This window comes from Equus asinus, chromosome 9 (genome assembly GCF_041296235.1).
Source record: "Equus asinus isolate D_3611 breed Donkey chromosome 9, EquAss-T2T_v2, whole genome shotgun sequence".
In the NCBI taxonomy this organism is placed as follows: domain Eukaryota; kingdom Metazoa; phylum Chordata; class Mammalia; order Perissodactyla; family Equidae; genus Equus; species Equus asinus.
The window spans coordinates 70,832,493-70,859,210 of NC_091798.1; the positions used below are offsets into that span (position 1 = coordinate 70,832,493).

The 26,718-nt window shown below is 33.2% G+C and overlaps 1 protein-coding gene across 1 annotated transcript in view; it reads left to right on the forward strand.

Annotated features, from left to right (window-relative positions):
• The window catches only part of SLCO6A1 (solute carrier organic anion transporter family member 6A1), a 211,269-nt gene that overhangs the window by 169,853 nt on the left and 14,698 nt on the right, over positions 1-26,718 (forward strand). Inside the window, exons 11-12 of the mRNA XM_014841213.3 lie at positions 9,934-10,087; positions 15,976-16,163. Coding sequence (XP_014696699.2) covers positions 9,934-10,087; positions 15,976-16,163 — 342 coding nt within the window. The remainder of the gene's footprint in view (positions 1-9,933; positions 10,088-15,975; positions 16,164-26,718) is intronic.

Sequence of the window (26,718 nt, forward strand, 5' to 3'; positions counted from 1 at the left end):
GTTGAAAACATATTCACACAAAAACCTGCCAATAAGTGTTTATAGCAGCTTCATTCATAACTGCTAAAAATTGAAAACAACCAACATACCCCTCAATAGGTGAGTAGATAGATAAACTGCAGTACATTATACCTGGAATATTATACAATGATAAAAGAAATGAGCTATCAAGCCAGAAAAAGACATGGAGGAACCTTAAATGTATATTGCTAAGTGAAAGAAGCCAGTATGAAAGGCTATATAATGTGTCATTCCAACTATGCGATGTTCTGGAAGAGGCAAATGTATTGGTTCATCAATTGTAAAAAAATGTACCACACTAAAGCAACGTATTAATAATAGGCGAAACTGTGTGTAGGGGGAGGAAAGCGATATGGTTAAGTCTCTGTATATGCTCAATTATTCTGTAAACCTAAAACTGTTCTAAAAAATAAAGTCCATTAGTTTAAAAAAGAACAATATATAGCAGACAGTACTATGTTTATAAAGCCTAACATATTTACTATCTGGCTCTTTACAAAAAATATTCATTGATCTCTAGTCTAAAACTACCTATTTGAAAGCAGCAATGTCAGATTGGACAAAAAATTTAACCCCAACTAAATTCACTCTAGATGAACCTACAACAAATAATGACATATGTACTTTAAGAGTAAAAAGGATGAGAAAAGTTTTAATATACAAACAGTAAACAAAAGAAAGCTGGAATGAGTATATTAATATCAGACTTCAGAACCAAGAAAATATACAGGGATGAAGAGATATTGCAAAATGATAAAATGACCAATTTACCCAAAAGAACAGACAATTCTATTTATGTATGCAGCTAACTATAGAGTCTCAAGATACAAGAAGGAAAAACTAATACAACTGGAAGGAAAAGAAGATAAATCTAGAAATATACGTGGAAACTTGGTCATTACTCTCTCAAGGGAGAATAAAGAAGTACTAAAGGAAACAATCAACCAACTTAAACTAATTTATATTTATGGGACACTCCAGTCAATAATAGCAGAATACGTATTCTTTTTGAGTAAAAATGGAATATTCACCAAAACGGAGCATATTTTGGGCCATAAAACAAACCTCAAAAGTTTAAAAGCACTGAAACTATACAGAGTATGCTTTCTATCACAATAGAATCAAGGTATAATCAATAACAGAAAGATAATGAGAAGATCTCTAAACACTTGGAAACTAAATAATGCACTTTTAAATAATCCATGTGTCAAAGAGGAAATCTGAAGAGAAATTAAAATAAAATACATTGACCTGAAAAAAAAAGAAAATACCACCTATCACAATTGCAGGACACAACTAAAACAGGATTGAGAAGGAAATTTATAGTGCTAAATGCATACAAGAGAAAATACGAAAAGCCTCAAATCAATAATCTAAGCTCCCACCTCAAGAACTTGGAAAAAGAAGAGCAGAACAAACCCAAAGGAAGCAGAAGAAAGCAAATAATAAAGATAGAAGTAGAAATCAATGAAATGAATACCTGGTTCTTTGAAAGATAATAAAATTGACACATCTCTAGCAAGATTGACAAAGAAAAAAAGCAGACAATGCACAAATTATTACCAGGAATGAAACAGGCAATACCATTATCCCATAGATATTTAAATGTTAATAAGGGACTACTACAAACAGTTCCACACATGTAAATCTGACAGTTACATAATATGGACTAATCCTTGAAAAGCACAAATGAAAAAACCTATCCAATATGAAATAGATCATTCAAATAGCTATAAAAGAAACCATTAAAGAAATTGAATCCACAGTTTATAAACTCCCCCAAAACAATTTCTGGCCCAGATGATTTCGCTAGAGATTCTATCAAACATTTAAAGAATTAAGAGTGATCCTACATAATATCTTCTAGAAATTAGAAAAGGAGGGAATACTTCCTAACTCATTTTATTAAGCCAGTATTACTCTGATAGCAAAACCAAAGGCAATACAAAAAATGGATACTACAGACCAATACCTCTCGTAAACTTAGATGCAATAGCCTCAACAAAATGTTAGCAAATTGAATCCAACAATGTATAAAAAACCTTGTCTTTTTGATGCCTTTCATCATCTTTTCTATTTGAGGCTCATTTAGTATATATGTGAGTCAGGGCCTGCCTTCCTCTAAATAAATCAAAGGGAGATAAATATTACTTTTCTCATCTTCCTGACATCAACAAGGCTATGACCTAGGCTCAGCTGATTGGACTGCTCCCTCAAGATTTTGATTTTTGAGAAAGTAATACAAAAACCCATGGTTAGTCAGAGACTACCTGCAGCAGCCAATGCAAAGCTAAGAGAACGGCAAGTTCATCTGGTCCTGGGTGTAGAGGGGCTGGGGAGCCATCTTGCTAAGATTAGTCCCATGATGTAATCTTGCTTGCCTTTTTTGGGTTCTTGATGGTTTTCAAAATCTACTTTTCTAGGCTTCTTATCCATTCTGTGAGCTCTTAGGCATTATTTTAATAAATTCATTCACTTTGATTATCCAGACTTAGTTTCTGCTGCCTTTATTGGTTCAAATATATAGTTTATAAATCAAAAAGTAGTAATCCTAAAAATGATTGTGAAATATAGCCTCTTTTTCAAATGATTAATAATGTAAATAAGACCCTTTTATTTCATGCTAAATTTATATTCAGAAGTTGTTCTGCGCTTCCACTTTTAGCCAAGATGAGATAACAGATTTCCCTTCCGACCAGAAACAACCCAAAATTTGACAAATGTTGAAACAATGGTTTTCAAGACATAGGCATAAGTCAGTGAAGGACAGTGATGCATGAGAGATGGGAAACATTCAAGGTGAGCCATATAATTTCTCCAGCTTACTGCCTTAAGAGAATTTTTTCTTCCTTTTCTATTTTTTTATTGAGGAAGACTGGCCATAAGCTAACATTAGTTGCCAACCTTCCTCTCTTTTTGCTTGAGGAAGACTGTCACCAATCCAAAATCTGTGCCATTCCTCCTCTATTTTGCATGTGGGATACCTCCACAGTATGGCTGATGAATAGAATAGGTCTGTGCCTGAGATCTGAACCCTCAAACCTGGGCCGCTGAAGCAGAGCACAGAGAACTTTAAACACTCAGCAACAGGGCCAGCCCCCTTAAGAGAGTTTTTAGGTTGTGGCACAGGGAGGGAGAATCAGACAGGTTCTGGCAGACTTCCTGAGTTGAGATGATTGAGTTGACAATTGAGAGAGACCAGTACAGCTAGAGTTCACAGGGTAGTGTACCAGAGGACATATCTGCAGAAATCTCCCTCAAGTATGCATCAAAGTACTAATTATCATATGTGTGAGGAAAGTCCCTGGCTACCAAACAGAATTAGGGGAAAGACTACCAAAAAAATTAAAGGACACGGTGTCCACCCCTCCCACAGGGTTGGGAATAATATCTATTCTCATCAATCAGACCAGAGAACCTGAAAAATCGCAGAGCATAAAGTATAGAAGGATCTTGCCCAGTAGTGAGTAATAATTAGCTCTGAAGTAAAATTAGCACTGCTTTCGTTCTGCCTATCAAATCTTAGAAGCAAGATCCAAATAGATAAGGTAAAATTTACAAGGCCTGGTATCCAATGAAAAATTATAAGGAATTCAAAGAAGCAAATAAATACAACACATAATGAGGAGCTGAATCAGTTGATGAAAACTGACCCATAATAGACACAGATGTTAAATTATCCAAGAAGGATGTTAACACAGTATCTCATGTGTTCAAAAAGTTAAGTAGAAGATATTTTTAAAAACCCAAATTGAACAGATAGAAATAAAAACTAGAATGTGCAGAAAAAATACTCTGTATGAGATTAATGATAGATTAGACCTTGCAGAAGACTAGTGACCTTGAAACTAATAAATAATAAATAAATAATAGCAATAAAAACCATCCAACATAAAACACAGAGAGAAAAGAGAATTAATAAAATGAACAAAGCATCAGTGACTTGGACAACTTCAGGTGGCCAACTATATTTGTAGTTGAAGTTCCCAAAGGAGTGGACTTGGTAAAGAAAATATTTGAAGAAGTTGTGACCAAGATTTTAAAATTTCACGTGAACTATAAACATACAGACTTAAAAAAACCAGCAAAACTTCAGTTCAAGAAACATGAAGAAAATCACACCATGGTACATAATAATCAAATTGCTCAAAATAAGAGTAAAGAGAAAATTTTAAAAGCAGTGAGAGGTGGGAAAACTACTTTATACACAAAGGACCAAAGATAAGGGTAACAGTAGATTTTATGTCAGAAACAATGTGGATAAGAAGACAGTGGAACAATATTTTTAAAGTACCAAAAGAAAAAAATTAATCTATAATTCTATACCAAGTCAGAATATCTGTCAAAGATGAAGGAGAACTAGTTTTAGACATAAAAAAATGTAAGTAATATTTGATCAATAGACAACACTATATAAGTGTTAAAAGAAGTCTTTCAGGCTGAAAAAGATGATATGAGATGAAAATGTGAACTACGCAAAGCAAAGAAGAGCAAAGCAAATGGTAACTGTATTTGAAAATATTTTTATTGTTTAAATATCTTTAAAAATAATTGTTTAAATCAGATTAACATGTAATATTGGTTTACATGAAATGCTATATTATCATATGTTGGAAGACTGTTTAGTTAAAGATGTATAGTATAAACCCTGAAGCAATGACTAAAATAACAAGTCACAGCTAATAAGCCAACACTGGGGTTAAAATAAAATTTTGCAAAATATTTGTTTAATCTCAAATTAGGCAGAGAAAAGGAAAAAGAGAACAAAGAAGAGATAGGACAAATAGAGAATAGATTTGAACCTAATCACATTAGTAATCACATTAAATGTAAACATTTGTAATAGCTCAGTTAAAAGGCAGAGAATCCCAATTTGATTTTAAAAAAGCAAGACCCAACTATATATGCAGCATAAAAGAAATGCACTCAAATATGTACACAAGTAGATTATGAGTGAAAGGATGGGAAAAGACGTATCAGGTTAACAGTAACCAAAAGAAAGCTGGAGTATAATATCAAAATAAGTAGATTTGAGGGCAAACAGTATCAGCATAAATAAATAACAATATTTATGACATAAATAATGTCATTATGTACTACAAAGTAGTAAATTCACCAAGAATTCATAGCAATCCCAAATGTTTTCTAACTTAATGAAAGAGCTTTAAAATATCTGGAACGAAAACTTACATACTGCAAGGAGAAATGTAGAAATCCACAAGTGTGGTCAGATATTTCAATATCCCTCTCGTAGTAATAAAAGTAGGCAAAAAACCCAGTGATGATACAAAAGATTTGAATAATGCTGCCACCAACTTGACCTAATTGACATTTGTAGAACATTTCATGTAACAAGGCAAAGTGCACATTCTTTTCAAGAGCATATGAAATACTTAGCAAACTAAACCATATTCTATAAAACAAGTCTCAGTAAATTTAAAGGATCAAATCATACAGTGGAGTTCAGTTTTCTGACTATGATGGAATTAAATTAGAAATAATAAAGAATGATTTCTGGGAAAGCCTCAAGTATTTGAAAACTGAAGAACAAACTTTTAAATAACTTATTGATAAAACTGCTAACCTCTAGAGAATAAAAATTACCAATGTCAAGAGTTAGAGATCTGATATGACGTTTGTATAGATTCTACCAGTATTAAACAGACAAAAGGATAATATTATGAACAACTTTATGCCCATAAATTTGACAATTTCCATGAAATGGATATATCCTTTCAAAGACACTCTAGAGGAGGAAGACATATCTTCTACTCTCTGGGTCCTTCTGGCTGGTCTACGGATTAAATTCACATGAGACAGAATAACAGGAGAAAATCAAACAAAGCTTTATAACATAAATGGAGAAACTCAGGAAAACTGAGTAACTTGCCAAAATGATGGAGGCTCTCATCTAAAATACCATCTTCAGCTAAAGACAAAGGAGGATGTTGGGGGTAGTGGTTTGGGATTTCAAAGGGGAGGAAGGCAATTCACACAGAAATGGAAAAGCAAACGTTTGGTAAATAGAACTTTGGTAAGAGTGGGCTTAGCAAGGATCCTCCCAGTTAGACTTATCTATGGTGATGTCCTGTCCTGGGGACAGGCCTTTATCTTAAATTTCTTTTAGGCATTTAGGGGGGAGGTCAAAGTTTCTTTCAGAATCTTCTGTTCTTAAAAATAATCAGGGCAGGGGCTGGCCCCGTGGCCGTGGCCGAGTGGTTAAGTTCACGGGCTCTGCTGCAGGCGGCCCAGTGTTTCATTGATTCGAATCCTGGGCGCGGACATGGCACTGCTCATCAAACCACGCTGAGGCAGCGTCCCACGTGCCACAGCTAGAAGGACCCACAACGAAGGGTATACAACTATGTACTGGGAGACTTTGGGGAGAAAAAGGAAAAAAATAAAATCTTTAAAAAAAATAAATCAAGGCAAGGCAAAGAGACACATTTTGGGGCGCCCAATTCTGATCCCCCACAACACAAACTCACTTAAGGAGAAACAGATAATTTATATATCAAGTAAATAAATGAAATTTGTTGTTAAACACAATCCCACAAAGAAAACTCCAGGCTTATATGACTTCAATGGGGAATTCTACCAAACGTGTAAAGAATATCTGATTTTACACAAATTCTTCCAGAAAATTGAAAAGGAATGGATACCTCCCAACTCATTCTTTGAGACTTGCATTTTCCTGATGTGAAAATTCGAGAAAGACATTGTAAGAAAAGAAATCTATAGACCTATATCTCTCATGAGCATAGATGCAAAAATTCTTTACAAAATTTTAGCAAATTGAACCCAATAGTATATTAAAAGGAAAATAAATTATGATCAAGATTTAACATAGAGTTGCAAGGCTGGCCTAATATTTGAAAATCAATTGATGTAATCCACCATATTAACAAAGCTAAAAGTGAAAAAAACATTGTAATCTCCGTAGATGCCAAAAAAGCACTTGATAAAGTGTAACGTCTATTTCTGATAAACTAGGAAACTAGGAATGGAACAGAATCTGTGAAAACATACAGCTAATATCATATTTAGTGGTTATTATGGACTGAATGTTTGTTTCCCCCTCCCACGAAATTCATATGTTGAAGTCCTGGTCTCCAGTGTGGTGGTATTAGGAGGTAGAGCCTTTAGGAGATAATTAGGTTTGGATGAGATCAGGAGGGTGGATCCCCATGATGGGATTAGTGTCCTTAGAAGAAGAGGAAAAGACCAAAGCCTTCCCTCTGAGGGATACAGTGAGAAGGTGGCAGTCTGCAATCCAGTAAGAGAGCCCACACCAGACATCAAAGCTGCCTGCACCTTGATCTTGGACTTAGCTTCCAGAAATGTGAGAAATAAATATCTGTTGTTTAAGGCACCCAGTCTATGATATTTTGTTATAGCAGCCTAAGTTGACTAAAACAATGATGAAACATTGAATGATCAGGAATATAACAAGGATGTCTGCTTTCAATATTTCTATATTAACATTGTGCTGGAGGTTCCTGCCATAATAATACTGTAGGAAAAATAAGTAAAAGGCATCATACAGGAAAAGTAGAAATAAAACTGTTTATTTGAAGACAACACAATTGTCTATATAGAAAATCAAAAAGCCACTGTAACTAATAAAATGAGTTTAGCAAGTTTAGGATACAAGAGCAACTTACAAGAATCTATGGTGTTTCTATATACTATCTACAGAGTAGCAGAAATTAGTATTAAAAATAATACTATAACAATAGTATCAAGAAAAAAGGAATAGTGTAGAAGGAAAGATCAATATACAAGAATCTGTGGTATTTTTATATACTACCTGCAAACAACTGGGAAATTGATATTAAGCAAAAATACCATTAGCAATAGTGTCAAGAAAAAGAAACACTTAAGGACAAATATGATAAAAGATGTGAAAACCCTATACACTGATAAGTACAAAACATTGATGAGAGAAATTAAAGACCCATTTTTTTTTTTTAACAGAGAAGCTGAGTGATTTGCTCAGCTAAGTGGGTGATGGAGCCAGACTTTTATTTTTTCCTTTTACTTTTTTGCTTTTTGATGAGGAAGATTGGCCCTGAGCTAACATCTGTTGGCAATCTTCCTCTTTTTTTTTTTTTTCCTCCAAAGCCCCAGTACATAGCTGTATACTCTAGTTCTAGGTCATTCTAGTTCTTCTGTGTGGCATACCACCACAGCATGGCTTGATGAGTGGTGTGTAGGTCTGTGCCTAGGATCCAAAACCTCAAAGCTGATCCAAACCCTGGGCCACTGAAGCAGAGTGGGCCACTTAACCACTTGGCCACACGGCCAGCCCCAAGAGCTAAATTTTTAAATGGAGAGATATCCCATGTTCATGGGTTTAGAAGACTCAGTATTGTTAAGATGTTAGTCCTCCCCAAATTGATGTATGCATTGAATGTAATCACAATAAAAATCCCAGAAGGTTTTTTTTTTTAGATATTGGAGAAATCTAGATATGTGAAGGGTGTAGAAAAACCATACACAATTCTAAAGAAGAACAAAAATGAAGGACTAGCGCTATTTGATTTCAAGACTTACTATAAACCTACAGCGATCAAGAAAGTAGTATTGATGTAAATATAGAGAAATACATCAGTAGAATAGCATAGAGAGTCCAGAAATAGGCCCACATATATATGGATAATTAATTTTTGACAGGGTGCATATGCAATTTAGGGGAGAACATATAGTCATTTTAACAAATGATGGTGGAACAATTCGATATCCATATGTAAACAAGAGAACTTTGATCCATATCTTGTACCATATAAAATAGTTAACTCAAAATGATTATTGAAATATAAAATTAGTGAAATATAAAAGTATTATATTTTATCTTTAGTTAAATATAAAATTCCAAGACTATAATAAAAATTTTTGTGAATTTGGGTTCTGCAGAGATTTCTTAAGATATGACTCCAACACATGATCTATAGAGAAATATATTGATAAATTGGACTTCATCAAAATACAAACCTCTGCTCTTTGAGAGATCCTGTTAAGGGAATGAAAAAATGAGTTATAGACTCTGAGAAGATATTTGAAAATCATATCTAACAAAGGACTTGTTTCCAGAATATAGAAAGAACTCTCAATGCTTACTAATAAGAAAGCAAACAATCCACAAAAAATGGACAAAAGATTTGAACAGATATTTAACAGAAGAATATATACAGATGGAAAATAAGCACATGGAAAAATCCTCATCATTTGTCATTATGGAAATGCATATTAAAAACCCAAATATGAAACTACTATATTGCTGTCAGAATGTCTAAAGTTAAAAGACTGACCATATGAAGTGTAGAAAGCAACTGAAACTCTTATACACTGCTGGTGGGAATGAAAAATAGCACAACCACTTTGGAAACCTGTTTGACAGTTTCTTAAAATGTTAAATGAATACCTACCATCTGATCCAAACATTCTACTCCTTAATATTTCCCCAAGAGACGTAGAAGCATATGACCATACAAAGACCATATAAAGACCAGCTGCATGAAAGAAGCCAGAAAAAGAAAGTACACGTACTGTATGATTCCATTTCATAAAATGTGGTGAAATTCAGACAAATGAATAGTGACAGAAAGTAGAGCAGCAGATGCCAGGGGGTGGAGGAATTACAAAGGGACACAAGAAGACTTTTTGGAGTGATGGTTATGTTTGTTAACGTGATTGTGGTGGTGGTTTCACAAGTGCATACATATAACAAAAAATTTCAAATTGTACACTTTAAATATGTACAATTTATTGTATATCAGTTATACTTTAATAAAGCTGTTACAAAAGAAATTATTTCAATAATCATTGATCTCACTGACATCTCGACATATACATTAATAAGTATAATACAGTGGTATCATAGTTACATTACATCTCTTTTTTTTTTTACAGAACAGGGCAGTTGGGAAACCTGACAGCTCCTTGCAATTCTCATTGTGGTTGCTCATCTACAGTTTATTCTGCTATATGTGGAAGAGATGATATTGGCTATTTTTCTCCTTGCTTTGCAGGCTGTACAAATTTTAAAGCACTAGGCAATCAGAAGGTAATTGTTTTTTATTTTACTTCTTCCTTTCCGGTAAAATGTTCAACTCCTGGATGGTGTTTACATTTTACTCCTAGCTCTCTATAAAAGCTATTTCCAGCCTTATTTTCCCTTTTAAGGAAAACTTTAAAAAGAAGAAAAGAATATTTGCTTTACATGGCCACAATACAAGGGGCTTACGGGAATTGGGAGTGGAAAATATACTCCTACATTAAAACATGCCTCCGTCTGTTACATCATTTCAGTTTTATGGTTTTAAAGCAGTAGGTGACTATCATCTAGCTCTTGCTGTAGCACGGTTGAAAGCAGCAGTCTAAGAGCATATTTTGTCTTCCACCTATGTAGTTTATCTTAGTTCTGTCCTACCTATCTGCAGCCCCCAATCCGCCAAAATGTTGAACCACAATCTTTCCTTCTCCAATGGGTTGACAGATATTATCCTTGCGGTCACTGTTCCCTCAGTTTTTCCTTCTGAGGAATTCAAAATATCTGTGCTGTTCCCTCTAGCTCTCTCTCTGTTTCTACCTCACATTAACTCAGATGTGGAAATCAGTCCCTTTATTGTGTGCCAGAGATCACCATACACACAAGGCCTTTTAAACATATCAGACTTTCCAGAAAGGTAAGAGAGTTAGAGAAGGTTTATATGGCAGCAATACAAATGACTTAAAATTGAATATACATTATCCCTGTTGATCCTTTGACGTTTACATGAGTCAGGACTCATTTTAAAATTCCCCTATTTGCTTATCTTTGGGGCCATTACTCTCAGTATTTCTTATTTCCCTGGGCTTCCTACCAACCTCCAGACAAATTTTCTTATTTTATCATGCAGAGCAGTTGACCACTCTGCTACTTGTTTGACTCCAGGGTAATTTTCTTATATTCAAAGTTACGTAATTGAGCATTTAGCTAAATAATGGACTGTAATTTCAGCTTCTCCCTTTTAAGTGGCACAGAAGCAAGGATCGAGGCTTTAAAAATTCTTTTTTTTTTTCTCCCCTCTCTGGTTAGTCTTTGTGAGAGAGAGAGCAACCAAGAGGTTTATTGCCTGACCCATAGGCATTATATGCACCACGTCCCCTAGTAGGCAAGAAAGTCCTTTATTAGTTATTCACTTACATACTAATAGTCCCTTCACTGTTGCACACAGATCTTTTCATTACAAGATATTCGCATACCTGACCAGCTTTCGTTCCTCATAGTCATGTTTTCACTGGCTTACGATTTAATAATGTGTCTTCAGTTTTTTATTGAATGTTAATATAAAAAGGTTACACACCCTAAAGGAAATCCTTCTTCTTAAATGTTACATTATATATTTAAAATGACTTTTAAAATCTTTAAAATATATTCCTGTGGAAAGCTTTAAATGTAATAGGAAAATATAATGAACTGCTATATGTCAATTACCCATCTTCAACAATTTGTTAACTTATGGAAAATCTTACTTTATATTCCTGCTTACTTCCTCTCCTCCATTTTAGTTTGAAATGAGTAAATGATTTTTTAAATGCTCATGTTGTCACCACAGTATAAAACAGAACTCTTTGACCTCGGTGTTTTGATCCCATGGGGTATTCAAGAGCTAAGAAGCCCATCCAGTATATAGCTTCAAAGCCTCTTTCTTTTTCTGGGGAATCCTTTTAGGGATTTTGTTTCTATTTCATAAAAATCTTTGTAATTTCCTTGCATTTCTCTAAGGAATAATTAATTCGTAATGAATAACAGTGATATGAATAATCTATAAAATAGTCAATCAAACTGTGTAATAACATTTGATACAGAATCAAAATTGAAAGAATAAAATATTTTTGACAAAAATTAGATCTGTTAGAAGTTATCCAAGACAGTTAGTTTTGATAGAAATAATGGCTCTGAAGGAAAACTGACAATAGCAGAAGCTATTATTAGTACAGTTTGATATGGATGGAACTGACTAATGGATAAAATATGCATTCATTTCAAATGGAAAAGAATTGATACCTATAAAAATAACTAACAAAATGAAAATTATATGAAAAACAGTGTATATAAACAATGATGATGTATCTAAATGGTGTTAATGGAATTCCCTCTGGAAAATATTTTTTCAATGAAAATATGTTAACTGTGAAATAATTCTGATTAAATATTCATATTCAAAATGTGATTAGGGTAAGAATGAGTTAGAGTTGGATGCCTTTCAGTTATACTTTTGCAAAAGTTTGCAAGAGGAGTGGTAGGAAATACTACACCTCTGAAGATTTCTTAGTTTCTATAGAAAATCACAGCTTTACTAAAACTGAAAATAGATAACTGTCTGCTCTTCATATTGATAATATTCCTGGATGGTTTTCCCTCATTGAGACCCACAGGTAGTCTTCTTATTCGTGCTGCCGAAGATCTTCAAATTTCCTCTTATAGATATGAAAGCAATCTTGGGCTTTTCTTCATGATCTTCTCATTGGGACTAGTTCTTTTCAGCAGCTGATAGAGCTTTCATCATAAAATAGCAGAGCAGGGGGCTTCTTCCAGAGGCTGCTCTAGTCCAACAGGAGCCTTATTCTAATGATCTCTAGAGGGGAAAGTCAATCTCATCCAAAGCATTGAGGATTTCAAGAAGCCAGGCTTTAGGGTGTCTTTCAGTTGAAACATCCTTAGAATATTTTAACTTCATTTACTCATCTCGCACCTTTGTGTTATTTTTGTCATGTATTTTATTTCTTAATACATTTTAAATGACACAAACTATTGTTGTTTTGTACAGTCAGTATGCAATTATATTTACCCATTTTCTTGCATTTCCATGCTTTCATATGAGATTATTTTATTTCCTCCTGAAGAACCATATTTCACCTTCATTTTTGAAACAACCTGTTTTCACTGGGTGTGGAATTCTATATTGGCAGTGATTCCACCTTACATGTGGTTTTCATTATATTTATTTTGCTTGGGTTTCACAGAACATCTTTAGTCTGTGGATGTATGTCTATCAGTTGGGAAATTCTCAGCTATTATTTCTTCCTCACTCTCTTCTCTTTTTGGGCGGGGGGAGACCATGTATTAGTTTACTATTGCTACATAACAAATTACCATAGCCTTGGGGTCTTTAAATAATACCCATTTATTAACTCACAGTTCTAAGGTCAGAAGTCCAGATGCAACATGGCTGGGTCCTCTGCTCAAGAGTCTCATAAGCTGAAATCAGGGTGTTGGTTGAACTGCATTCCTTTCTGGAGGCTCTGGGAAATAATCTGCTTCCAAGCTCATTCAGGTTACTGGCCAAATTCAGTTCTGTTGGGCTATAAAAAATGAGGCCCTTGTTTCCTTGCTAACTGTCTGCTGAGGGCCAATTTTAGATCTTAGAGGCCATCTCCATTCTTTGCCACATGACTCACTCCATCTTCATGGTTAGCAACAGAGAATCTCCCTTATGTAACATGCTTTGAATCTCTGAATTCAGGAAAAGTCCAGTACCTTTCAATGCTCACCTAATTAGGTGAGATTTACCCTCACTTTCTTAAATCAACTATGTCATACCATGTAATTTACTAAGGGGAGTAAAATCCATCAATTCACAGTCCTAGGGATTATACAAGCTTCATATAGTAGGCGGGTGGGAATCTTAGGTGTCATCTTAGAATTCTGCCTAACACAGACTACAAATAGATCTGTCCCATTCTCTTTTGCTCTTTTCTGTATTTTCCATCTCCTTTCATTTGTTTATTTAAATATAGATATTTTCTATTGACCTGTTTTCCAGTTACTAATTCTATACTCTGCAGTGTTTACTCTGCTATTAAACCCATTAACTGAGGTTCTCGGTTTACTCATTGTATTTTTCAGTTCTAACTATATTTTCAGTTATATTTTTATAGAATCCAAATCCCTGGTGAAATTCCACATCATTTAAGATATTTTAGCCATTTTCTCCTCTATTTCCTGGAAAATATTAATCTTACCTATTTTAAAGTTTTTGCCATTAAGTCTACTATCTGGATCACCTGTGAGTCTATTTATATTTGTTCTTCTCTTAATTTTAAGCCAATTATTCTTGTCATTCTGCAAATCTTATAATGTTCTATTAAATCCTGAACACTGTATCTGAAAAATGTCTCGTAATATAATTATACAACAGTCTATTTCTCTCTTTATTTTGGCTTCATGCATTTTAAAGCTCTCTTATTATGTGCATACACATTGATAATTGTCATATCTTTTTGATGAATTGTTTTTTATCTTTGTAAAATGTCTCTTTCCATCTCTGGTAATACTCTTTGTCTTAAAGTTGATTTTATACATTAACTAGTCACTCTAGCTTTCTCTTGCTGGCTGTTTCCCTGGTGTATTTACTTCCCATTTTATTTTCTGTTTGTGTCTTTATGTTTAAAGTATCTCCTATAGCCAGTGTATAATATGATTTTGCTTTATCTTCAATTCTGTTAATCTCTGTCTTTTAATTGGAGTTTTTAGATTACTGACATATACTGTAATTATTGATATGGTGGATTTAGATCTACCTTAATTTTTTATTATTTGAATTGAAAAGATGTTACTATTTCATGTTAATATGACTTTTGGAATTTTGGTTATATCTCTTTGGTTATAACTCCACAGTTCTTCCACCCTGCCAGAGTCTAATATCTTGTGATTCTACCGTCTGCTCACTAAACCTTCATATTTTCACTTTTCTCCTTAGTCATCTTAGGTTCTATGGCCTGCAACTATTTATTGTGCTTGATATCTTTTATCTGACCTTCAGATTTACTTTTCTCTTTCCTCCTCATTGTTCTAGGAGACTAAACTATAGCTTGAGAGCTCCTTTGCCCTCTGACTTCTGACTGGGTTAAGATAATAAGGAGCCCTAGCAGAAAATCAGAAAGATGGGAAAAAAGCAAACCAACATGATTTTTGGATCATCATTTTCTGAATCACTCAGATTCAAGCCATCTTTATTTCCTCTGATTCCTTCACTAATAACCTAATTCAATATTTCTGTTGAATTTATTACTGTTATTTTTTAATTTAGAGGAGATCAGTGCGTTCAGGGTGGTATGGCTGTAGACTTTTTAATTTAGAGTCTTTTCAATAGATTAATAAATTTTTAACTGGCCTCAGTATCTCTAAACTCTGTTTAGTTCTTCTTAGAAAATATCACTTATTCATCTTCCTTGAATTATCAACCCTACAACAACCACCCAAAATTTTCATTGGTTCCCATGCAGGCCTACATTATGACTTTCTTTGCTCTAGACACTTTTGACTTTGTAAACCCCTTCTTTCACTGAAAAAAAAAGAGAGAGATTTAATGTACAGCTATATTGTTAGGAAGACAAATATGATCCAGGCTTGATTCATTATATTTATTTTTTTCTTTGATTTTAAAAGACAATAAAATTAAAACATTTTTATGTGGCCCTGAACGTATTGTGGGCCCTAGGCACTGTGCCCACTCTGCCTCATAGATAACATACATAACAGCCCTGTCATCATTACATACAAAATAAAGTCCTATCTTTTCAGTATGGTTCTAAAACCTTCCACAATCGTCCATTTTATTGGTTACGTGTTTCTTAATTGCCCTCAATTCATATAGCCCTCCAACAGTCATTTGTGGAATTGAATGTAAATATTTCTGGTGAAATTTCTTAAATCAGTAGAATTTATGGTAAGTAACTGTAATTACACACACACCCCCATATGATTCTTTGTTAGGTAAAATACCTTGGACTTATCAGTAATGTTTCATTTCTAAATAATGAGTGGCAGATTTAATGTAATGATATTTACTAACAGAACTGGCTAGTCTCCCTGCAGTTGTTGATTTAATTTTTATTTTACAATAAAAGAGTTTTTGCTTTGTGACTATATTTCTAAAAGATTGTTTCCTATATTTATTTTCACAGGCATACTATAATTGTTCTTGCATTAAAGAAGGATTAACAACCTCAGACGGTCAAGGTGATTTTATTGATGCTAGACGTGGGACATGTGATGCAAAGTGCTATAAATTACCTTTGTTCATTGTTTTTGTCTTTTCTACAATTGTATTTGCTGCTTTTTCTGGTGTACCAAACATCCTGGCCATCGTTCGGTATGTATACATTATACAAAATCATATTCATTTAATACATAAAGGCAATTTTAGGAAGATTTTAGAATATTGTAGTAAATGATTTACTCTTTTCTTTCAAGGTAGCAACTGCTAGCGGGGAAATTGTTACATTGTCAAAATTCCTACACATGCTTATTTCCTTTTTTTAACAAATTTGTTTGCATAAGTGTGTAGATATCACATTTAATTTTAATTAATTAAGCAATTAATTAAATTTAATACTTGGAAAATTCATATATATGAAAATTGTTACATTGCCAAAATTCATGTATGTGTTTAATTCTCTATTTTATCTAATTTATCTGCATAAGTGTATAGATACACATTTAATTTAAGTGTAATTTAAAATTAAGTTTATTTCTTATTTAACACATGGAAAATTCATAATTATAGGAAAATTCTTAATTATTAACATAGATGCAATTATAATGTTGATTCATTGGGTATGGGTATTTATTGATTATTTACTTCTATATTAGGCAATTTGACCATGAGAAAACATCAGTGTCAATAACAAAAGAACATAATAGCTTTTAGAATTTTAGAATTTCAGTCCATAAATTTATTGTTATTTTAAATTAAACCAACATTTGTTATTCATTTGTTCTTCCTGAATGTGTGAAATATAGTTAGTATTTATTTTTATCATGGTAGCAGAATAATTGGTCATCTTCAAATTCTTCTTTTTAAGAGACTAACATAAACCTTTAAGTCATGAAGAGCAATTTGCTGTCCCATAGGAAAGCAGACTAGAAAACATGAATAAATATATGCAAAAAGAAAGAAATCTGAATTTGGGACATGTGGTCTTTACCTTCAGTGAACTTGCAATTTAGGTGGGAGAGAAACCTGGGACATAGAAATACGGTGAAGCAGCTTTTTTATTCACTTATCCGTGTCTGGCACTGAAACAAGGACCAATGAGATATGGACTTTGCCTTCAAGTTGCTTAGAGTTTGAGAGGGGGAGAAAAACATATAAAAATAAGTGCAGTGAATACTTAGAGGTGCTTTGATTAAAGCTTATACAGACTGATCCAGGAACAAAGTGGAGAAAATGGTCATTTTTATCTAGGATGAGTTAGAAATTCTATAGAAGGAGTGGCACTTGAACTGAGTCGCAAAGATAAGTGATTTCTCATAATGCAAGCAGAGTGGGGACAAATTCTTAACAGGAAAAGTGAGGAGTGAAAGTAGTCAAAAATGTGTGAAATATCTTAGCAAGAAGTTTGCTATGCCTAGAGTAGCGTGATGGTGAATGGGACAAGGAGATTTCAGCTTAGTAAGGGCCTGATCATTGGATGCTTTCTTTGCGATGTTAACGTGAATGGTGTTATCCTGTGTATACGTGGAAGCCATTGATAACAGTAAACCTCAGAAGTAAAAGTGATCAAATATGTGTTTTCGACAGAGTTCTTTGAAGATAGTGTGGAGGATGAAGCTGAGGGTAGAAAACTGGAGAAAAAGGAAAGTATTTAGAAGACCACATTTTGGAATTTATCTCTGTTAAGAGAGAGAGATAATAGAATATATTTGAGAAATAGTTTGGGTAAAATGGCAAAGTTATTAATTTGATATTCCTGATACAAAATATGGAGAAATTTAAGACTATGTCCAGATTTCCAATCTGGGGAACTATATGAATGATAATCCATTAACTGAGATAAGAAATTCAAGAAGAGAAAGCTCAGATTGAAGATAATCAGTACAATGTTGAACGTGCCTTATTTAAAATTCATGTGAAACATCCAAGGAAATATTCCCAGCAGTGAGATGAGAAAGATGATGATAGTAATTTTCCACAAGTTTAGTTCTGAATCTTCTCACTTCTCCTGGTAATTATTCAGAGCAATAAGGAGAATAAAACACACATGCATGCACACACGTGCATGCATATACTATTGTTTCAGTACAATTATGAGATAGATAAAAAATGACCAAGTTGAAATTGCATTTAAGTATTGCCAAAATTGTAGCATAACTGGAAGCCAGCTTGTAGATTCACAAAGATGTTACAAAGAATAACAGGAAATGTGGAGAGTGTCTCAGTATTGACAGATCTCAGATACCTGTAGCATATATTTCTGCTCAGACAGAGAGGGCCCCACCCTAAGGCGGAAGTTCTGGGAGCAGGATCTAGGTAGATAAGTCAAGGCAGAGTCTTTCTGGAAAGAATGAGAGAAAAGGCTTGGAAAATGCTGAGGATGTCCAGACATGACAGATCTCAAAAAGTGCTGCAAAATATACTTTCCATAAATGAATATATAACCTAGGAAGGCAAGGAATGTGAAGGGATCTCAGAAGCCCAGGGCTGGCAGTAGAAGTTCTTTTGAAGCAGGTCAAATTTGGAGAAGCAGAGAATGTATAATCATACATAGGAAATATATTTAAATCTTCTCCTCTATCAACAGAGGAGATAACTCTTCAGTTTTGAAGCTTGGAAGCCCTGGTCCATGTTCCATCCCCACACTATTTCTGCCTGTAGTTTAAGAAAACCCATCTCATTCAAGTAGGAGTAAGTAGAAAAGGAGAAGGTTCTTCCTACATTCAAAATAATTATAGTGAAAGAAATGGAAATTGTTAAGCATTACTTTACTACAGACAATGAAAACTCACTAGAAAAATGTAACCACAAATCAGATAAAAAATAAATGTAACTATATGTAAGTTTAAACTACAAAAATTAAACAATCAATCATGGCTACAAAACAAGAGAAGAACAGCTAGAGGAAGGAGCCTATGGAATGAAAACAGACACAACTTAGGAAAGAAAGAAAAGGGAAAAACTTCAGAAATGAGAACTAAATTATAAAGCACATAAGGAAGTAAAGACAACACAGAAAGCATGTGTGGGGCATAGGAAACAAACAAACAAAAGGAAATAGAAATGGAGAATATAAAATAAAAATAAGAACAAAAGTATTAGAGAAAAGAGGCAAATGTAGAAGATAAGAAAAGGAGATCCAACGTACACATAACTGGAGTCCCCAAAGGAGAAAACTAGTACAAATAGTAAATGTTTAAATCTATAGTTAAATTAAACTTTACTGAAATGATATTTAATAAATACTGAAATAATAAGTAATAATGATAAATAATGAATAAATACTGAAATAAAATAAGATTTGAATTTCCATATTGAAATGGCATATCAAGTATCTAGGGAAATTGACCCAGAACAGTCAACATTGAGATATACTGTAGTAAAATTATTGAATGCAAAGGTGAAGAAATAATCCTTTTGTCATCTAAAAAAAAGAGAAAGCAAAAATGTTTGGCATCAGATTTCTCAGCAGCAACCCTCACCTCAAGAAGACTGGAGAAACACTTGAAAGATCCTCAAGGAAAGAAATGAGCTCATTAATTCATCATCAACAGACTGCCCTAAAATTATAAACAGTTTTGATATGGAAGAACCCAAGAAATGTTGTTATGAGATACTCCTTAAGAATCCACAGCAAGGCAAGTTATAACCAACCAAGATATGACTGGGGAGACTTTGATAAAAGATCTGGTGGTGAGCATTGAATATGTTAAACTAAACAAATTTAACAACTTATATTTAATATGTGTAACAATATAATTAATTTATGCTAGAACTAAGCTGAGCATAAAGGTGGCAAAATAGAATGAAATGTAATATGCTTTGATTAAGTAGAAATTACACAACTAACAAAAATGAGAGAGGAAAACAGGGTAGAGATCAAAAGAAGGGTAAGCTTGCTGGCTGGATAATAATGGAGAGTCACGGGATATCATTTTTACAGACATTTTATTGAAGCATAATATATATTCAGGAGAGTACCCAAATCGCAAGTATACAGACTGATGGATTTTTACAAAGTGAACACACCTATGTAACCACAATCCAGTTCAAGAAATTGACAAATACAAGTATTCCAGAAGCCCCTTCCCCAAATCCTTGTCTCTAACCTCTCATCCCTAAAGATTACTGCTATCCTGATTTCTATAATGAATAGGTTAATTTGTTCTGTGTTTGAAATGTATGTACCCTCAGGAGGATACAGCACATAGTCCTTTGTGTCTGCATTATATTATTCAACAATGTGCTTATAATAGTCATTCGTATGGGTGCGTATAACGTAAATTTATTTTGATTGCTCTATAGTAATCCAATCGGATTTTCTAAAATGATGGAAATTACCTGCATCTCTGCTGTCCAGTATGGTAGCCTCTAACCACAGATGCCTATTGAGCATTTGAAATGCAGTTAGTGTGAATGAGACACTGAACTTTTAATTTTACTTAGCATTGATTGATTTAAATTTAAGTAGGCACATATGGCTAATGGTCACCATATTGTACAGCGTAGTTTTGTAGTAGTTCATTGTATGAATATACTAAAATTTGTTCCTTTGTTCTACAGTTAATGTTGTTTCCAGTTTAGGGTTATTATGACTATTGTTTCTCTGAACATTCTTGTTCTTATCTTTTGGGGGAATATATGAATTTATTTCTGTTGAGTACCTATATAAACAGCAGAATTGCTAGGTCATAGGGTATATATATGTTAAGCTTTTTATAAATTTAAAAAGTATTTGTATGAATTCATTGTTCTTCTAGCAGTCTATTTTAAATTGTTTTTAAACTCAAGTAATTTTGATGTGTGTGTGTTGATGTTATTATGAACTTCCTTATTCAGAAGACTGATGTTATTGAGCATATTTTCATTTATTTATTAACCACATTAATATGCAATTTTGTCAAATGTCTGTTCTGTCCTTTTGTCTATTTTTACACTTGGTTGTAATGTCTGTTGGGTTGTCTTTTTATTATTGATTTGCAGGAGTTCTTTATATATTCTTTATACATAGTCCAATTGGGGGGTCATTTGTCATATATATTCATGACAAATATATTATTCAACTCTGTGGCTTGCCTTTTCCCTCTGATAATGGCATCTTTTGAGTGAAACAAATTTTTAATTTTAATGTCCTGTTTAAGAATTCTTTGCTTAATCAAAATCATGAGGACATTTCCTATGTTATTTTAATAAAAGATTATAAAGTAAACAATTCAGCTGGAAATGATTTTTTTGTACAAAGTAGAGATCCAGGTTTATTCTTTTTTATATGTATACTAATTGACCAATGCCATTTTTTTCCAAGGTTATCCTTTCCCCACAGCAGTGTACCAACAGACTCTATGTATGTGGGTCTATTTCTGCTCTTTATTCTGTTCCATTGGTTTATTTGTGCATCCCGGCACCAATATTACACTGTCTTAATTGCTGTATATTTATTGTGAATATTTATATCAGTCTTTGTTGTAAATCTGTCTTGAAGATTATCTTGGCCATTCTTGGCCCTTTGTATTTCCAGGTGATTAAAATGACCTAGTCAATGTCAATAAAAAACATGCTGAGATTTCGATTGGAATGCCTTTGAATCCAGTTCGGAGAATTGCTGTATTTACCACCCTAGGTCTATCAATCAGTCACTTCTTTTGTTTAATAAAATCTTTATTTATTTCTCCCAATAATGTTTGATAATTTTCATTTTCAGGGTGGAAGTCTTATACCTCCTTCATTAGGTTTGTTCCAAGGTACTTGCTGTTTTTGATGTTTAGTATAGCATAGTATGATATAGTTGTTTATTGCTGGTATGAAGAAATGTAATTTATTCTTGTGCTTTGACCTCATATTCTGTGACTGTGCTTGTATTAATTTCTGATAGTTAGTTGGTAGATGATTTCAGATTTTCTATGTACATAATCATGATCTACAAACAATGATTTTTATTCTTTTCCAGCCTTTATACCTCTTTTCTCTTGCACTGCTTAAGCTATCCTGTACAATGTGCATAGAAGTAATGATAGTTCTATCCTTGTTTCTTATGCTCATCAGGATGAAGACTCTTGATATTTCATTGTTAGGCATGAAATTTGCTGTAAATTTCACCGTTAAGTGTGGTATTGATACCATCTATCAGAAGAAACCAGTTTGTTTCCATTCTTAGTTCACTAAAACTTTTTTAACTAATAATTTTTGAAATTTATCAAATGCATTTGCTGTATCTATTGAGGAGATCACAATATGATATTTCTACTTTATTATAGGACTAAATTGGATTTGTCAGTAGCTTGATTTGTTTTGTTGATACTTTGTTTAGAATTTTTGCATCTCTATCCACGAATAAGGTTGCCTTTTAGTTTCCCCTTTTTATTAATGTGCTTATTAGGTTTTGACATTGATGATATTCTGGCCTCATAAATGAGCTGAGAAGTAATTCCTCTTTTCCTAATATTTGGACTATTTTATGATGATGTGGTGTTATTTTTTAAATTAAGTCTTTGGAGGAAAGCACTTGTGATGTCACTTGGGCCTGGAAATTTCTTTGAGAAGGTTTTGAATTAAAGATGGAATGTCTTTGTGTGTGTGTATGAGTATGGGACTAATAAGTCTTTTTGCTTTTATCTTTATAATTTCCATCATTTTACTTTTATGTTTATAGTATTTTTATTTTATTTACATATATCCTACATTGGTATATATACCTTTTCTATCCAAGTATGAATTTAGCTGCATCCCCAAAATCTTGATATATATTTTTTCTCATTCTTTCAACTTAAATATGCCTTTCAATGTCTTTTTTTATTTGGACCATGTGTCACTTGGAAGTGTATAGTTTAATTTCTAAACATTTGGAAATTTTCTTGTTATAGTTTTATTTTTAGATTAAGTACACTGTTTCAGAGAACGTATTTTTATGGTTTCTCTCCTTTCCTTTTTATGGCTTTCTTTCTTTAGATTTGCAAATGATTTAAAGGCTTTGTTTATTAAGGTGGATTTGTCTATTCTTTTTTTCCTATCATTTTTGCTGTATATATTTTAAGTCTTTATTAGTTGAAAACAAATTTAGACTTGCTACAACTTCCTGCTTTATTGATCCCTTTATCCTTATGAAATATTCCTCTTTATCTCTTGTAACTTTTCGTCTTAGAGTTGCTTTTTCTGACTTTAATATTGCTTCATCAGCTATATTTTTATTAGCATTTGCACAGTACACATTTTCCATCCTTTTACTTTCAACCTTTCTCTGACAATATATTTAAGGTATGTCTAGTATCAGTGTATAGCCGACTTTTAAAAAGAAAATCCAGTCTAACAATTTAGTTTTTCAATTGGAGTAGATAGACTACTAAGTTAAAAAGAATTCCTAATATGTTTGGGTTCTCATCTATCATCTTAGTGTTTGTCTTAAAATGTTTCCTACTAGTTCTTTTAGTTTCTTTCTTTACTATTTTGAATTGATCAAGTTATTTGTTTTCATTATTTTCCCTCTATTATTTTGCTACTTGTTTTATTTTATATATGTATAATATATATTAAACATATATAATATATGTATACATATATACATATATATGTATACATATATTATAATATATATTATATATATAAAATACATATATTTTGTTATATATATAACAAAATCACTGGGATAAAACTAAGTGTAAAGAAGCAACAGACAGGTTGAATAAATAATTACATTTCTGCACAATAAAATATAATGCAACTAAAAAAATGAATAGGGAGGAGCTCTATGTTCATATAGGAAATGATCTTAAAGATGTACTGTTACAGGAAAAAATCAGGTACAGAACAGTGAATACAGTATGCTACTTCCTATGAAGAAAGAAGGGAATATATATATATATTCCCTATATATCTATAGCTATATATATATCTATATCTATATATATGCATTTATAGTTATTTGTATTTGCATAAAGAAACACTGGAGGTATAAACAAGAAAGTAATTAAAACAGTAACCTAAAGAGGTGGAGTAGAAATGGGGGTAGATGAGGGCAGGGGTTTATGCAAGCAAGTCTCTCCAGTGTGTTTTTTTATATTGTTTGTTTTCCAAAGCATGTAATTATACCACAAATTCAAGAAAGTTGAATTTTTTAAAAGTACAATAAAAGTCAAAGCCAAAGACATAAATTGTGAAATCATTATCAAATAAGTGATAATTAAAGCCAGGGAAGTAGGGTAGGATGGAGTAGTTTGCAGCAGGCCAGTGCTCCTCCAGAGGATAACCAGAAACGCTGGGTTAAATGATAAAAATTATATATTTAAAAGCAGAAAGTGGCAGAGGACTAGAGGGAGGCCAATTCCAGAGAGAGCAGAAGCTTTTGAAGGCAAAGAGGTGTTTGTCAATTCTTGATGAGGGCTAGATGCTGACAATCTGGACGAGGTCCTGGGGGACGGTCACTAGTGGGTGACAAGCAACCTGGCAGAGTTTTAGGTGATCACATGAGGCTAAGAAAGACAAAATTCTTTTTCCTTTGGAGAAATTTGCTGAAATCTGAAGGTGAAGCTTAGGTCTAAACAGAAAAGTATAACAATTTGTCTATAAGTCTCCATCAAGGTGCTCATTAAGAAAAACTAGTTCTTCAGTTCTTTTCCTTCCATCCGTCATTATGTTAACATGCTTCGAAGTCTTCTCATCTGTGATAGTCAGCATGGATTCAAACAAGAAGGCAGATGAGCACTTTAAGAAAAAAAGTAAAATAAAGGAGAAATATTTAAAGTATGCTACAAAGAAAATGTAGAAAAACGCAATGAGAAAACTATAGGACAATCTAACTTAGTCTGAGGATTCAGAGAGGGTATCCCTGAAGAAATGACATTTAAGCAGAGCCCCATAGGATGGGGAATGAGTATTTCATACAGTGGGAACAACATATGCGAAGATTCCAAGTGAGAGATGAGGCTTTATAAGAGTGCTGTATTAAAGAAGGCCTTTGTTGGTGATAAAGGCAAAAGCTGTGAGGTGGCATGTGATGAGACTCATGAGAGCAGGCTGACCCCTGTAAATATTTTTGCAATTCTAGATTTTATCCTAAAAACAATGGGAAGCCCCCTAAGGATCCTAGTGGGGCAATGAAATAATCAGAATTTCACCTTAAAAATTCACTTTGGCTCTTATGTGAAGAGTGGACTGAAAGGATAAGGATGGTTTTTGGGGGATAAATCAGGAAGTCATTCCATCTCTTTTCGGGCAGAGGATATAGGTTGAGAATTGGCAAGTGGAATTAGAGGTGAAAAAAATCAGAGGAAGAGATATGAAAAAAATTTGTTTTTAAAAATTGCTGTATTTGATTATTGATTGTCTGTGGTGAATGAGGAACAGGATGGTATCAAGGATGCCTCTTTCCAGGTTTGGGTCTTGAAAACTGCATGGATGATGGTGCCAATTCTTGTGATAGGGAGCACTAGGGAAAGAGCAACTTTTGTGCAAGACAGGAACTTAAATCTAGAACTGATGTTTCATAAGAAAGGTATGGACTGAAAATATAAGTTTATAAGTTATGAGATGGTGGAAGCTACCTTTCACATTGTGGAAGAGTACTAATAAATTTTTTGTTTACTCCATGAAATTCTTGCATCATCCTATCATATCTTTACTCATTAGACAAAATACGAAAAAGCATTCACTTCATTGTTAAAACATAATAGTTTTTCATTAAAAATTTGTTTTTTCAATACATATTTATTATTTATTTGGGGGCTGTTCATTTAGCTGATTTTTGGAAAATCCTAGGAATCATTAATCTTTTCATCTTGTTTTGTGTATTAGTTAGAAAGAGGGTTATAATCAAATTGAAGATAAATAAATACTTCTTAATGATTATACTTATGAGTTATGATCAGCTCTGTATATGCCTCAGAGAGCACCAATATGATATTGCATATAAGAAAACTACTTGTGCTAAATGAAACAGAACACTCAATTATAGTTAAGCATATGACCAACATTTCCACTTTATACCGAAAACTTTATACTAAAGTGTGATTCTAAAATGCGACATTTTACTTCTTTTACCTCTCTTTAATGAATCTGCTCATAATAAAAGTGTAAATTATTTTTTATTTAAAAATATAATTATCATTGGAGAATTGGCTAATTTGTTTTCATTTTCCTAGTAGTAAACATTTGAGGAAGGAATATATATTTTTAGCGGGTTGATATGGGTCACACCAATTGTCACAAAATATACATATGCTACATTTTAATAAATTGAGTCATTTTGGATGAAGATGTTGGTCGTACTAGTTTATTGTTCAAGTTCTAGAACAAGGAAACAAAGGATAAAAATAGAGTTTGTTTAAATGTCCATTTAAAATGTAGCTCTTATTTTTTTAAATTTATTTTTTAATTCTTTTTATTTTTGGATGTACATCATATTTCGAATTCTGTGTACATTACATCATGTTCACCACCCGAAAACTAGATATAGTCCATCCCCTCACATGTGCCTAATCACTCCTTTTGCCCTCCTCCCTCCCACCTACCCCTCCAGTAACCACCAATCCAATCTCCAACGCTGTGTTTTTTTTGTCGTTTTTATCTTCTACTTACGATTGAAATCATGTGGTATCTGACTTTCTCCCTCTGACTTATTTCACTCAGCATAATACCCTCAAGGTCCATCCATGTTGTCACAAATGGCCAGATTTCATCTTTTCTTATGGCTGAGTAGTAGTCCATTGTGTATAAATACCAC